Source organism: Diplotaxodon limnothrissa, linkage group LG14 (genome assembly GCF_057381915.1).
Source record: "Diplotaxodon limnothrissa isolate DT_005_m linkage group LG14, D_limnothrissa_male_GT1.1, whole genome shotgun sequence".
In the NCBI taxonomy this organism is placed as follows: domain Eukaryota; kingdom Metazoa; phylum Chordata; class Actinopteri; order Cichliformes; family Cichlidae; genus Diplotaxodon; species Diplotaxodon limnothrissa.
The window spans coordinates 6291769-6307802 of NC_140609.1; the positions used below are offsets into that span (position 1 = coordinate 6291769).

Sequence of the window (16034 nt, forward strand, 5' to 3'; positions counted from 1 at the left end):
AAAGTTACAGTATGAATTAAACTCGGTGAGGTACAGTGACTTTGCTGTTGTTGATCAGATCTCAGCCATCTGGGAGTGATTACCCAGAGAGGAAGCAGCTGTGAAATCACAAAAACAAGCTTCTGTCTACAGATAATGCTCACCAGGAAATGCCTCCTATATGGCATTCTTAGAGGGACACAGCGCAAGGTCAGGTCTCTAGATTCATGAGGATATCATTAAAGTGCAAATTCAGCCTCAAACACATCAGCACTGTTGGCAGTGGCGAAGTAGCTCACAATCCCGGCTTATTCAGCAGAAAGACTGCCAGATTAATGGATACATATTCAGTTATGTAAGGATTTTCACCCATTGGATTCAGTAAAAAAAGAATCACATTCTGTGGGTGTGTATATGTGTGTGTGGTTCCTCATTGATTGATTTTTTTTTAATTTTTTTTTTTACATTTACTAATAAATCTAAATGCCATTTTAACTCATCTAAAAGCAAGAAAAGTACTGGAAACAGTCAGCATTCAGCACGGTGTAACAGATGGTATTAAATCTTATGTGTTCAAACTTAAGTTCCATTTCAAACTGTTAATTGCATTCTTACATCATATTTAAAAATTGCTGAAATGTTTCAAAAATCCACCATGCTGTCACGGTCTGGCTGGCAGACTGTGGGGAGATGGGGAAATAGGACCCAAACGCCGGACTCTTCAGTGCAACAGTGTTTATTTACAAGGTGGTGAAGTAAACAACAATGAATCCCCAGTTTCCCAGACTCCCGTGTAGTGTCTTCTTCCCTAAAGTCCCCGTGTAGTGCTCTCTGCTCCAGTGTCCCTGCACTCCCCGTGCTCACTGCTCCTTCTTGTCCCACACTCCTCCTGAGGGGAAAACAATAGAGGCAGCCGTTACACACTTGTCCCAGCAGGCATACACTCAAACTTGACTATGCTAGAAGACTGACGTGTAGTCCAACGCAATAATCCCGCATCGGTGGAAGCTCCATCGCTCATCTAAATAGCTCCCCCGACGAGCCCAGATGAGGAGCAGGTGTGCGGCCAGGACTTCGGGTGTGGCCAGCCCTCAAGTTAGGCCACGCCCCCAGGGCTGAAGGTGCCTGTAACTTGGCCACAGCAGATAGGCAATACACACACATACCTGCCTACACACAGATGTGCACAGGGGCAGTGCAGACAACACACCTAATAATAATAACAACAACAACAACAACAGTCATAGTCCCCCACTGCCCACGGACCCCAAGTCCCCAGAGCCGGGTCCGTGACACATGCATAATAGTGCACCCACAAGATGTCAGATTAGCAGGGCTTCAGTCCTTCTGTCCTTAAAGGTTAAAATCCACACACATACACACCTGTCCAGCATTCGGTAACACATTAGTTAAGACATTGCATGTCTAGACCACACAGGTTCTGAAGAGAGTGCACCTGGATTATTGTTGTTGTTGTTGGCCTTTGTCTGCTACTCGCGGCTAAAAATCTTTAGCAAAATCAGCTAGCTGAGAGAAGCTGAAGATAAGATGCTGACTCAAGATTGCATAAATAAACAATTCCAGCAATTAGAGAAGTTTTCAAAGAAAGTGTCTTGATGCATGCTCAATCATCCAGGTAAGTAAATCCCAAAAGGTTGATTCAGTTCATCTGGACTTAGCCTTTTCAATGGGAGAAACATTTCATCACTCTTCCAAGTGACAGAAACGACGATACCCATTGAAAATGCTACGTCCAGATGAACAGAATAAACCTTTTGGGCTTTACTTACCTGGTTTTATCTTTAAAATTCTAATACTCTGTAAAGTATTGCTAAATGCCTATACATAAATGGTAACTTTTATTTTGAAACTCATACAGTTACAGCATGTGATAATGGTGTCTAGTGCAAAAAGGACACACCAAAGGATACTGACAAATTCCTTGGACTATTTTAAAAATCTAACATTTCACAACCACCAACCAGTGGAGGCTTTTATTTTTGAGAATTCAGCATGTTTTAAATAACATTGGTATTCCAAGAAGGAACCGGACACTTTGGTTATGAAAATTTAACATAAGTCATCCTGAAAACATCCGGTGTATAACTGTGGGCTTTCATTTTTAAAGTCTGACACACACTAAGACTTTCCTGTTAGTCACTATTAAGGCCTTTGCACTGTAAACTGTTCCATTCCATTCTAACTCAGTGCAGACAAAGCTCCACACTAAGCTAGAAGGACTTTGTTAGATTTGGTTGAGTAGTGTTATTTCTGAAAACAGCTGGCTGTGACCAATAGTTAACTGGTGTTGTACTTTAATGCACTACAAATTATTAATTTAACTGACTAGTATTTCTTATGCAGCATGGACAGTGACACGAGAGATAACGTTGATGCTGGGAATGGGAATCTTCTGTTTGGAGATTCCTGAAGGCTAAACACTACCAGAAAAAGCTGAATGCTTCAGTTCATTCATTCAAACCGCTACATGGAGTGCTCTTCAAGTGTTTTTGCTTCAGGAATAAAATGAAACATTTTAGTACTGTCAGTGGTGGTTGGGAGTCACCAGCCCTCACTGGTCTGATCAAAAGACTGTACATATGATCTGAAAATGGTGTTTTGTTTTGTTTTTAAATTTGATATTTATTTATTTATATTTTCAGAATTCAAAGAGCGCCCAAGGCCTGGTGGGACTGAAGAATTTAGGAAACACTGTAAGTACAGCAGCCACATGCTATACATGTAATTACATCTGTTGTGAGACTAACATCTTGAGTAGTGTTGCTCTTGTTCTCAACTGATTTGCAATAGCTTTCCAAAAATCCAGTGAGTGTCACTGTAAGCACAGTGTGTTGCGATCTGTTCGGTCTGCCAGGCAACAAGCATAAGGACGACTCCTAAAATAAACTGTGCACTGTGTTGTGTGCTTGTATAGAGTAACCTAATCAGAGAGCTCTGAACTATGGACCAGAGAGATCTCATTCCCTCCCTCTCTGACTGGCTTGTTCTTACCAAGCTGCACATGTGTCACATGAACACGTGACATGAGACAGTGCTGTGATACTTCTTTGTACCCAGGAGTTACACTGCTGCTTCTCTGCTTCTTTAAACATTCATCAAGGACAAATGACTTCACATTTACATTGAAAAATCCTTCTCTTACATAATATGTAGATTTAGCTTTTATTACATGACTGTACACCACCTTTTTTCAAAATGATGTGAACAGAGTTCTGGCGAAAACACTTGATTGCCTTTGTTCTATGAACTTGATGATGCTCAAGTCTGAGGAGTAAATCTGAGTTGCTTGGCTTTTCACTAAGACTTAGAACAGTTAAAGTAAAAACAAGTATTTGTAATTACAGTGAGGTTAGCAGATACCCAGCTATGATGTGCTCACCCGAGGAATTAGTGCACAAATCACATTCTGTAAAGTCCCAACTTTTTATTCTTACTCTTTGAGCACACCGAAGTCAAACAAGACAGCATATTCTTCAGTGAGCTTTGAGTGCCTATATGGAGATGTTGTTATCTTTATACATGCTAGCTGTTTTTTTCATCTAACTCTAGGCAAATAAGCACATCACTCAAAATGTTGAAGTATTCGTTCAAGCTGTTAAGCTACTGTTTTGTCATCTTTTAACACTGCAAATTGCGCTCAGAAATATATTTTGGTAACATATTGGAACAACATTAGAAATCACTGTTAGACATGATGCAGGGTGTCTGCACATCTTCAGAAAGGCCTAGAATGTCTTAATTGTGAATTATCTTTTATTAAAACACCTTTAAAAGTTTTCAGCCATCTTAAGTTCAGTTTAGATCTCAGTTCATCTGGTTGAGCTGGTAACCAATATACCAACAATATACCTGCCACATTGCTTGTGTGTCATTCCCCCATGCTCCCTTTCTGCTTTCTTGTCTGTCCTGTATCTTATCTACTAAAGGATAAATGGCAAAAATAAATCTTTAGAAGAAGGGCAGCTCTCCTGTTGGTTTGTGGTCATGGGATGCTGCGGGTTTAACCCAAAGACTTTGTATGAAGGTTGGCCTTAGCCTCCAAAACATTCACCCCCTGTACAGCTGTTATGAAGTAGAAATGATCTGTCACAGCTAAATCCATTTCCTGTGCCATTTTCAATGCTGCAGAGTTGGACATTGTTACATTATAGTCTATGGGGATTGACTTACTGTTTGAGACCAGCATCTGTTGACCAATAAAACAACTGCAACTCTTAGCATGTGTCCATATTGGCTTAATTTTCAGCCATTTAGTAAGCAAGAAGTTGCTGCTTGATATAATAGCAAAGTTGAGTCCTGATGATTAAAGTTTGTAGATGTTTCTGGAACAAACAACATTGCCTGTCAAAGGTAGGTAAAGGATTTTTGAAACTAGTGCTAATATTTGGTGATTTTAAAATGCCATATTCCAATATATATGCCAGTATTTCTTTTCCATTTAGACATGGCAAAAGGATTTCCCTAAATTTGTTATGTGTAGTTATTTATTTACTCGTGTACATTCTGCCCGACTGTGGTCAGATCAGCTGTTTGGTGTGAGTGTGGCGTTCCAAACAACATGCCAGCAGTAGCATATTGCTGGTTTCAGCCAATAATATCAGATAAATTGGTCAGGCTTTCAGGAGTTTGACATTTGGGTGAACAAGGTGGTTGTCTGTTTATATTAACAAATACATTCAGACAGTTTTTCAATTCAATTCAATTTTATTTATATAGCGCCAAATCACAACAAAAGTCGCCTCAAGGCGCTTCATAGATACAGAGAAAAACCCAACAATCATATGACCCCCTATGAGCAAGCACTTTGGCGACAGTGGGAAGGAAAAACTCCCTTTTAACAGGAAGAAACCTCTGGCAGAACCAGGCTCAGGGAAGGGCGGGGCCATCTGTTGGGGTAAGAGAAGGAAGAAAGGATGAAAGACATGCTATGGAAGAGAGACAGAGGTTAATAACAGATATGATTCAATGCAGAGAGGTCTATCAACACATAGTGAGTGAGAAAGGTGACTGGAAAGGAAAAACTCAATGCATCATGGGAATCCCCAGCAGCCTACGTCTATTGCAGCATAACTAAGGGAGGATTCAGGGTCACAGTTTTTAATACAGTTTTTCCTGTATTAATTTGACCTTATTGTTCATTTTGAACTGACAACAGTGTGTTTGTTGCTTTTGATGTCCATGTCAAGTTTGGTCTTAAATCTTATTAATTAGGACTTGAATAGTAATACGTTTAACTTAACAGTATTAATTAAGTAAAAGCATAAACTGATTTGATTATAGCATCTGGAATCAAACCGTTTTCTCTGCTTTGTCCTGACAGTGTTTCATGAACAGTATCCTGCAGTGTCTTAGCAACACACAAAGCCTGCGAGACTACTGCCTGCACAACTCCCACCGCAGAGACCTTAACAACAACAGCCGCACCAACACAGCCCTCATGGAAGGTGAGAGACATGTCACACAGGCCCCTTAGAGTCCAAAACAAACTCTCCTCACAGCGGTCCACCAGCAGCACACTCATTCCCCCCTACCCCCCGCATCTCTGTAAGATTTGCACATTTCACCTGAAAGCATGTTAGAAGAGGTAAAAACAAGAGTGGTTTTCTTGGTCTTTTAAGAGTTTGCATGAAAAAGAGTCCTACCTTCATTTCATTCCACTGTGACACAAGCATTTTACGTCCCAGCATGTGTGAATAACCTTAGCTGCTGCTGTGTTGGTAGAATTTGCCAAGCTGCTACAGACCATGTGGACATCATCCAGCAGTGAGGCTGTCAGCCCGTCCGAATTTAAAACACAGATCCAGAGATATGCTCCCAGATTTGTGGGATACAAGTAAGCTTTGTAATCATTTTATTTTTTATTTTCTGTTTTTTTGTGACCTGATTTTGATTTTCATAGCCCTAACTGTTTTGGTGTATCACAGCCAACAGGATGCTCAGGAGTTCCTGCGCTTCCTCCTGGACGGCCTGCACAACGAGGTCAACAGGGTCACTGTGAGGCCGAGAGGCACTGTGGAGGACTTCGACCACCTGCCGTGAGTAATCAGACCGACACGTGCGCGTGTACCTGCACTGAGTCACACTAACACTGTTTTGTTTTGTTTTTAAAAGTGGACTTTGTTAGCTGGAGATGAGGATGTGTTTGGAAGTTTCACAGATGAACAGTACAACTGTTTATTGTATTTTATTAGAGTTTTTACTCATACGTAACCAGCCTGAATCACATTAGCTTAGTAATTCAAAAACATCAGGGCCAAATCTCTGAATAGGTTATGTGCAGCGTACAGTATGAATACAAGCCCCAAACCAAGACAGCACTAATCACTGAGGCCTCATCATTAATCTTTAATTCAAGGCCATGTGCAATAGTTTCACCTCCCATGCTGATTTGTTTCCTCTCTGGGGGCCACAAGCACTTAATGCTCCAGTTTTTCATTGATATAATTAACAGTTATCTAACCACGGTTTGTTTAAGGGTCAGAGTTAATTCCAGCAACTTCCAGTATTGCCCTAAAAACACATCCTCTCTGCTGCACTGTTAAAACTGCAGGAAAATATCTGCACACAGCATGAAAAAGTGTTTCACAGGAGGAAGTGTTTCTGTAAAGCATCTTTTTAATCCCCTAAAATGGTTCTTGGACACCTTGGTAGTTAAGATAAATTAGGCCAGGTTCTCTTGTTGCTTTTTGTTATTTTTGAAACCCTTTTACAGTGTCACAACAGCTCAGTATGATTTCCCCCATCTTAGCCATCTTCCTAACTATCAGCTGCCTGCTGGGGGCTCAGGCATTACATATGTACATGAAGTGTAAGCCTTACACTTCATGTAAGGCTTACACTTTCTAACTTCTAACTCATACTCCCCCCTCAGAGATGAGGAGAAAGGGAAGAAGATGTGGAGTAAATACCTGGAGCGAGAGGACAGTAAGATAGTAGGTGAGTAAATGGGCTGCAGCTCAGTTTTATTTGTCACCAATGTGAAAATTCACCTTGCACATACAAGACATAAACAGAACGTGGTTAAATGGAAATGAAAAGGAAGATAAACTTTCTCATCTGTTTCTTTGATGTACTCTTTGATCTGTGCTTCTCCAGACCTGTTTGTGGGACAGCTGAAGAGCTCATTGACCTGCAGCCACTGTGGTTTCTGCTCCACTGTCTTCGACCCCTTCTGGGATCTCTCTCTGCCTATCGCCAAGGTTAGACCACAGACTCACAGGTCCAGACAGGGACCTGTGTTTGTCCTTCTTACGTAACGCGTACCAGAAGGGCAGCAGACACAAATGTCAGCACAATCAGTGTATGAGTGTGGGTGTGTGTGTGTGTGTTTTATGATGATTTGCACTAAATATTGAAACACTTCCTGTGTCCACAGCTCCTAATATGAGCTTCTTCATTTCTTTCCTGTCTCTATTTGTTTTTGCTTCGTGTGTGTGAATGTAATGTGAATGCATCTGTGCTCAGAAGGGCTATGGTGAGGTGAGTCTGATGGACTGCATGCGACTCTTCACCAAAGAAGACGTCCTTGATGGGGATGAAAAGCCGGTAGGTGTTCACTGCTTGCACTGACAAAAAGAGCTTATGATAATCACCACTTTGACTTCATACTTTTCCTATCCAGTGTTGAGTTAGCACAGCTAACACAGAACATGAAATTTGTTTTATTTGTGCGTATAAGAGTTTATATTGTTTACTTTATAATTAAGCTAATTTCAGCTCCTTTTTTATTCTTAGACGATGACAGAATTGCATGATTCACAATTTAAAATAATCCCTATTAACATATACAGGGCTCGTTGCTGCCCCTAACTCAGTTGAGTTGATCCTCTGTTTGAAACAAGCTGCTTTAGTTCCTGTCCTTTTACGTCCACCCTTTCACTTCTATATTATTGGCTGCCCCTCGCCTGGCTTTAAGCCATTAAAAGAAGCCATAAGACTTCCTCCTGAACTTGCAATTGTAGGATTTCCAAAACCAAACTGCAAACCTAGAATTCAGTTCAATTTTATTTTTACAGTGCCAAATCACAGCAACAGTTGCCTCAAGGCACTTTATATTGTAAGGTAGACCATACAACATAAATACAAGTAAAAAACACAATTCTCAAAACAAATTCATACTTTGACGCACAAAGTGCACAACAATATGTTTACATCTGAATGAATCATAAATGACAGTAGAACTGTTTTTACAAATGTAAAGGTGTTGTTGGTCATGTTTAATGTGAGCATCCAGCAGTGTGACAGGACAAATATAAAAATAAGAAAAAACTGTATTTCTTCAGAAACTCTTCATATACATGTAATTAGAGGAGTTACACTGCCCTACAAAGGCAGAGCAAAGTAACTGCAGAAGCAGCAAATTTAGGAAAACTGGTTTGGAATTTTCCTGTTCAACAACAAACTGTAAAATGCTTATAAAGTAATTCAAATTAAAAAATCCCTCCCACAGAACTTACACAGCATCTAAAAGGGAAACTATCTATAAACTGCAGTTTGTTTTATGCTCAGTACAAATGTAAGCTGCACATAGATGGTCAGAGATAGTTTAGACTGAGTGAGTAACTTGTGCTTTTTATCTTGTGTGGTGGTTCCTCTATGATTCCTGTTCTTAAACACTGACTGATCTTATTCTGTTTCTTCTCAAAGACGTGCTACAGATGTAAAGCCAGGAGGAGATGCACTAAAAAGTTCACAATACAGAAATTCCCCAAGATTTTAGTGCTGCGTATCCTTTGCTTTATTCATCACCTGCTGTGATGCTGTGCTGAGGCATGTGGGGTAGCTGAATGCTTTATTGAGATTTTATGACTTACTGCTTTGTATTCTGTTCTACTGAATTGCAAAAAGTGTTTTTCTAGTAATTAGCTGACCCTTAGCTATTCTGTTGCAGCTATGACAATAGCTGCAATAGAAAAGTGCTGTGAACAGTTAGCAGCAGACAGCTCTGCCATGGAGGCAGGAAGTTGTCATGTGTGTAAGCCCAACAGTATAATTAAGTGAGTGAGCGCTGACAGTGCACATGATCAGATGTTTTAACGAGCTGCTAATTGGCTGTTATGAATTTGTCAAGTCACTGAGGTGATGGATGTGTCATTCTAAAGCCTCAGTGGAGTGAAGCCGTTCCGAGTAGTCATGTTGAATGTTGGCTTGATGTACAGTTTACTGTATGCAGAGCATCTGTTCCTTGACTCCCTTTCCTCTAAAGACCTGAAGCGCTTCTCTGAGGCACGAAGAACCAGCAAACTGTCCACATTTGTTAACTTCCCCATGAAGGATCTTGACCTGCGGGAGTTTGCCTCTGAAAACAGCAGTAAGTAATGAGCTTGTACTCTCCACGAGTGGACTGCCACAGAACGCTATGTTTACACTAAATGTAGAACTTTTCTCTCTGGCTCACAGAGAAGTTTATTCAGTGTTTAGGTGTGAGCTAGTTTCTGCCTTTGTGCTGTGAGGCAGCAGTTCAAGCCAATGCCCCAGATCTACAACATTAAACTAATGGTTTCTACATGAAACTATTCTCCATTCAGATTTTTTTCTAGTTCCATTATACTTTAATGGAGTATAATGGAACTAGATGGCCCCATATTCAAGTCATGGCCCATTGTGGTGAGCAATCACTACAGGCTATTGAGACAATATCTAGATTTGATTTTTGGGTGAACTGTCCCTTTAAACATGTGTTTTGTCGCCTTGCAGTAAATGCAGTGTACAACCTGTACGCAGTGTCCAACCACTCAGGCACCACTATGGGCGGCCACTACACAGCCTACTGTCGCAATCCCAGCTCGGGAGAATGGTACACGTTCAATGACTCCAGGTAGGTTCGCCACAAATCTCACACAGACACACACATACACTTAGTGTTACTATGACAGTTCACTGTTCGTGTAGAAGATCATAGGAGCTGTGTGGAGAAGTCAGCTCGTTGATAATGATAATTTTACAGGCTGTTATTGCTCTCACAAGCACACAAACACCCCCTGGCTAAGATAACAGAGTTGAGGAGTGATAGTAAGAGTTGCGGGTGCTATCTGCTCTGCTTAGCATCCCGTTGGTCACTCCAGGCTGTTTCCTGCTGCGCTGCACTCATTCATACCCTTCCACGCTTCCTCTTACTCAACACTGTTGTCAGGTCTGATGCTGGTTCTCCGTCACTCTTGGGGGGTTGTACTACACATAGCTGATGACTACACATAGCTCACGCTGTTCTGTGTGTGTGTTTGGGAGTGTACAGCATGCACGCTGGCACTGAAACCATTTGATAGCTTCATGAAAGATAAATGAATTGATGATGATTCTGAAAGTTACTCCAGCATGGAAACAAAGCAAATTAGATTGACTAAGTGAATTTGTTTCCTTTACCTCCTCATACACTAGCATGCATACAGTATATATACATATGCATTACTGCAAAGTAAGATTAACCCTGTGAAGCCACCATAAAGAGGCAGTGAATCGTTAGTGTTGTTTTTCTTTTCTACCCGTGTGTGTCTGCTTTGTTCTAGAGATGGCACGATACCACTTTTTTATGTCCGATACCGATACCGATATCATAAATTTGGATATCTGCCGATACCGATATGAATCCGATATAGTGTTTTTTAATCAACAAAACTGTTTTTTAAATATCTTGCTGCATTTTGTATAAGTTCATACTCAAGTTTAAAACAACAACTACACTAAAGCTATTCTGTTATACCTGTATGAAAAAAAAAAAATTTCATAGTTCAGCAATACTGATCAATCTAATAAACTTAAACCTACACCATCCTCCCTATTCTGGTATTTTAAAGAGTACTTAGCATAAATATTAAGCAACCTAACTAATAGGGTTCCAACTCCCAGCAACAACAAAAATAAATAAATAAAAAATAGGGAACCACCCCTCACGCTCCACCTCATGATGCTTAATCGACGTAATCAACCTTAATTTGATGCAGTGTGAAAAAAAATACACAGAAATCAATTATTTTTCAAGAAATATTAAATAGATTCAACATCTTTCTTCAACAAAATTGCAGACTGCACAGATGGTACCTTCCCAAAGGAAAAAGTACTATAGCTTACTAGGGTATATTAGACTTAACAGTTACTATATACAATAATGGACTTCTATACATTTTACATCAGATTAAAACTTTGGGTGTAAGATTCAGATAAATATTAAATAATTAAAAGCTCGACATTTTAAATGAGAATAAGAAAGAAAAGTATGTCTTTGTGCCCTCTTTTCCCTGTTAATGCCCTATCGGCCCCCCTGGCTAAACTTTGCTAGATCCGCCCCTGCACAGTTACCAGCCGTCAGCTACATAGAAAAAGATCCTGGAGTAGAAAGTAATAATAAATAAATTCTAACAACAGCTGATCAAGCTTAAACGTGCTGCTGTTGTTCAGCCGCTGGTTTCCTCTGTCTGGTGCAAAGTGGGCCAAAAGCAAACAAGAGACACGGACTCGCGACAGAAAAGCCGATCAGCTGATTATTAAGCAGTTTCATGATTGAAGTAGCAGCCGGAGAGCGAGAGGCAGTCGCTCGTTAAGCTTAACGCAGGAATGCTTTACATTCAGAGATGGACTTACACACGTGCTTTACTTCTCTCGGGGATAACTTTGTCGGAGATGAAATGCGGGGTTGCTAGCGAAGCTCCAAATGCTATCCAGACCACCGACAGGTCCCGCATGCCACAGCCGCTCTATCACGTGATGCATACTGCTCCGACGTGCTAACGTTCTGAGGTGAGTTACAGCGTGTTGCAAGTTTTGTGAGGTGCTTTCGTGATATTTAATGGATCGGATTACATTTTTTATTTTTCTCCGATATCCGATCCAGTAATTTAGGTCAGTATCGGACCGATACGTAATATCGGATCGGTCCATCTCTACTTTGTTCTAACATTACATCGGAAACTGAGCTACTCACGTTGGAGCTGATAAATCTTGAACAAAAGTAACTTTTACTATAACAGAAGACAGCCGACTGAGTGCACACTGATGATTTCAAGCTCAGAAAACAAGAACGCTTGTAGATTTCGACACTGTTCCACATTGCTGCATCAGCATAATGAGCAAGCTAGAAACAATTACAACTGTGTTACATTTAACAGATGCTTCGTACTGTATTCTACACTCACACAACCAAACAGATGTTTAAGGGAAGGCGTATGTCAGGCTGCAGCGTTGATTTAATGCTCTCCTATTAATCAAGCATCAAAGTCGTTCCTGGAAGGCATACATCATTTGTTACACATCCTCCTGGCATCAGCACTAGCCAACAGAATTAATCCATTTGGAAACCATGTTAGCACGTGGGCTCCCTCAGACTTGACATCTCATCTCAAAATCACCAAATTCAGACATTCTGCTTTTAATGCGGTGCTCTACTAAATGTACTCACACACATATGAGGCTCAGGTGGAGCTTTCAGCTAACTCAATTAGTCATTACATTCAAAGTCTGGGCAGGTTGTTTTAGACAGCAGTGTGTGACTGAAGTAGCAACTATAGTGCCTGACAGCTTCATTCCCTTCGTGCACTAACTTTCAGTTTGACTTTTTATCCCATTTATCATGTTGTAATTTCTATTAGAGTAAGATAGGAGTTACACTATATGGCATCCTACTGCATACTAACTGCTCAAACAGACTGTGATTATGTCTACAGTTAATATCTATAAAGACACCCTATAGCTCACTCAGAGGATCATGAGATAATTTTTGCTTGAATAAAATATATAAATGATACATTATAATCAAGTGTTCAAAGGCTTAAGTTTAATTTTATTTTATTTATATACTTTCAGAGTAACGCCAATGTCCTCCAGCCAAGTGCGCAGCAGCGACGCCTACGTCTTGTTCTACGAGCTGGCTTGCTCCTCGCGGATGTGAAGCGTCGTAGAGGAGGGCAGGCCACAGCACCACTCTGACTCACAGACAGACACTGGACGGATGGACACGCAACACATGAAAGTGCTGTTGGAGCCTGGCCTGTTTGGAAATTTTACTTGGACATACATTACATGGCTCACACAAACACACACACACACACACATACACATCACTCCACAGAAACTGCTGGATGGGGGGACAGGCTGGAAACCACTGGCTTTTTTAATTCTGCTCTCCGTTTGTACTCCCACATGTTGCTGGTTGCGGGTGGACGTGCGTTTACTGTGTGTGTGTGTGTGTGTGTGTGTGTGTGTGTGTGTGTGTGTGTGTGTGTGTGTGTGTGTGTGTGAGGTTGACAGAGGGCAATAATCCCATCTGAGTGAACCAACCAGGTGACTCAGTCTCCATCTCAGAAGCCCCTCTCTATGCACTGCAAACTGAACTCTGGTCCTGACCACGCCTTTCCTTCTTCTTCGTCTTCTCTTTGTGATCTTCTTGTTTGCCTCAAACCATTAAAACTGAGACGACCCAGTTTATTATTTTTCTTCTTGCTTTCTTTCTTCACGTTTTTCTGCTTTGAATTCATGTTGAGGGTTTTCCATTGATAGTTTTTGGGGTGGGGTAGGGGTTAATAGAGGCCCCTAGCATCGTTACCATCCTGGACTGTGGATGTACAGTGTTTAGACCGTGTCTATAACTGGACTGGTCATGGATACGAGAAGCTTGCAGCCCACCGGCCTGCTTGGTTTTCCCTCCCACAACCCTCCAGCACTCCCAGGTCCCTATTAGCATCTCCATCACTCTCCTGTTTTTCTTTTGTTCTCTAAAAGTGGTTGGGAGGGTCGGTGGCACTGTGAGCGTGAAATGTTCCAGAGAAGAAGTCTGCCTCTAACTCGTGTTTTATTTTATTTGTTTCTCCCACGTGTGGCTGCTACTGATGTTTTTAAAGTGCTGTGAACGGATGAGCGCACGGTCCGCTAAGGGTCGGCTACAGATTAATAATACAGATGATAACGGTAATAATCCTCATTGTCAGTATGGGGTCTTTTCTTCCTCTCTTGTTTCATGCCATTGAACAACATGGAAAGAATGTTTTAAAAAACACTATATCTGTATATTTTTATATCCTGATGCAATATAGAGAATGTACTATTCAATGGTGCTGAAAATGACCCGTAACTGTTTTCAGTTGGTTTATTTACCAGGTTTCAAGAGAGAAAAAAAAGTCATTATTTATGCTTACAGGTGATAATGTGATGAGTCATACTTTTTAACTGTGGCAGTCAAACACATGACTATATAAATATATATATATGCATATATATATATATATATATATATATATATATATATATATATATATATGCATATATATATATATATATATATATATATATATATATATATATATATATATATATGCATATATGCATATATGCATATATATATATATATATATATATATATATATATATATATATATATATATATATATATATATATATATATATATATATATATATACACATGAATAAAAGTGAGCGCAACAGTGCTTTTACTTTCTGTCTTTGTATTTTTTTGGTCTCTGCTAGAGAGTCTGCAGCTGCCTGAATCTGGTCTTATAGTTAAGACAGAGATAGCTACAATAATGTTTGTTGTTCCCAAAGAGAACATTTGTTCTAGTCACTACCAGTACAACCTTTATAACCAGCACATTCAACGGGTAAAATACGTTTTCTAAGTAAATATATTTCTAAAGGTGCTACTGGCATGAAATTCTCACCAGATGTTGGTAACAACCCATCCAATCCACACATGCAGAGAAAACAAACCGTAGATGTCCATAAATTATGTGTAGTAATGAGAAATGGGAACAGGGAAAAAGGACTGAGCATGGGAAGAAAGGGAAGTGCAGAAAGTCATGACAGCTGCTGAAATCTATCAGTAATTAGAAAGCAACGCTGCCACTTAGTGGAAATTAATATCAGCTAGTTCAGTCCCAGCTGATCCATTACAAAACGGTGTCACACAAGCACCATCTCATGATGGGTAAAACCAGCGAGCTCCTTCAAGACCTTCACCACATTATTCTTGCAAAACATACAGATGGCATCGGTTCCAGAAGTATTTCTAAACTACTGAAGGTTCCGGTGAGCAGTGTTGTGGCCATAATCTAGAAGTGGAAAAAACATCCACAACTAGGTGCTCCCCACACCAGATTTCAGACAGAGTGAAAATGATGAGAATCAGAAATCCAGGAACCTACAGGATTTGAAGACAGAATCACATTTAGAAATGCATGTGACTGTTGGTGATGCCAGCTTCAAGATGCCTACTGTATGGAGAAACCAAAGGCTTTTGTATGGAGTATTAAATACATTCGGTAAGCATGTTCAATACTTATTTTACCTGCAGTACATAAAAGCACAACAAATCACTGATCGTGTGACCTGCACACTGCAGCATTAAGTGAATCTATATCTTTTAAATGTAAAATGTGGAACCGTGTATCTTCTACCTGAAAGTAACCATTCAGATTGATAGATTTCCATACTGTTCTGTTATAACTTATCTAATTCTACTTTGTGAAACAACTGATAGGGCAAACACATTGAGAAATCCAATTCACCAACTGCAAAAAGCAGAGCTGAAGCCAAGCAGACAGCTGCATCGACACTGTCAGGAAGCCTGTCAATGAAATTCCAAACTGTGAGCCTTTGCAAAGTTTAATGTGGTCTAATAATAGGAAGAATGTAGCACACAGAGTTCAGAGAGAAGTTGAGACAGGCGACTAGGGCAGTAGAGTGTGTAGTGAAGGAGGACATGCAGAGGGTTGGTGTGACAGAGGAGGATGCCAGGATATAGTGAGATGGAATCAGACGATCTGCTGTGTCAACCCTTAAAATGACGCTGAAAGAAGAAGATGGTCTCATAAAGTTCACATGTATGATAAAGTACAACTAGCACTGAAGTACAAATCCAACAGTCAAATTAAACACTCAAGTGTATTTATTTAAACAGGCAACTGTGAGGCGTTCCTGTGAAAGTGCTGCAATATTCTAAAGAAATACATTTGATTTCAAAAATGGCATTGTATTATAGGTCACAGTCACAGTCTGGTTCTGCAGTTGAGTATCCTCCAACTGCTGAGAGT

At 40.3% G+C, this 16034-nt stretch overlaps 1 protein-coding gene across 5 annotated transcripts in view; it reads left to right on the forward strand.

The window, feature by feature from the left end:
• LOC146618278 (ubiquitin carboxyl-terminal hydrolase 2-like) overlaps positions 1–14191 on the forward strand; it is a 58404-nt gene extending 44213 nt beyond the window's left edge. For all 5 annotated transcript variants that reach the window (XM_085370731.1, XM_085370729.1, XM_085370727.1 and 2 more), the window contains 11 exons: positions 2643–2693; positions 5321–5444; positions 5722–5833; positions 5925–6035; positions 6872–6936; positions 7096–7199; positions 7465–7545; positions 8647–8725; positions 9206–9310; positions 9697–9817; positions 12796–14191. In XM_085370731.1, coding sequence (XP_085226857.1) covers positions 2643–2693; positions 5321–5444; positions 5722–5833; positions 5925–6035; positions 6872–6936; positions 7096–7199; positions 7465–7545; positions 8647–8725; positions 9206–9310; positions 9697–9817; positions 12796–12880 — 1038 coding nt within the window. In that variant the 3' untranslated portion in view covers positions 12881–14191. The remainder of the gene's footprint in view (positions 1–2642; positions 2694–5320; positions 5445–5721; positions 5834–5924; positions 6036–6871; positions 6937–7095; positions 7200–7464; positions 7546–8646; positions 8726–9205; positions 9311–9696; positions 9818–12795) is intronic.
• Positions 14192–16034: the final 1843 nt, after the last annotated feature.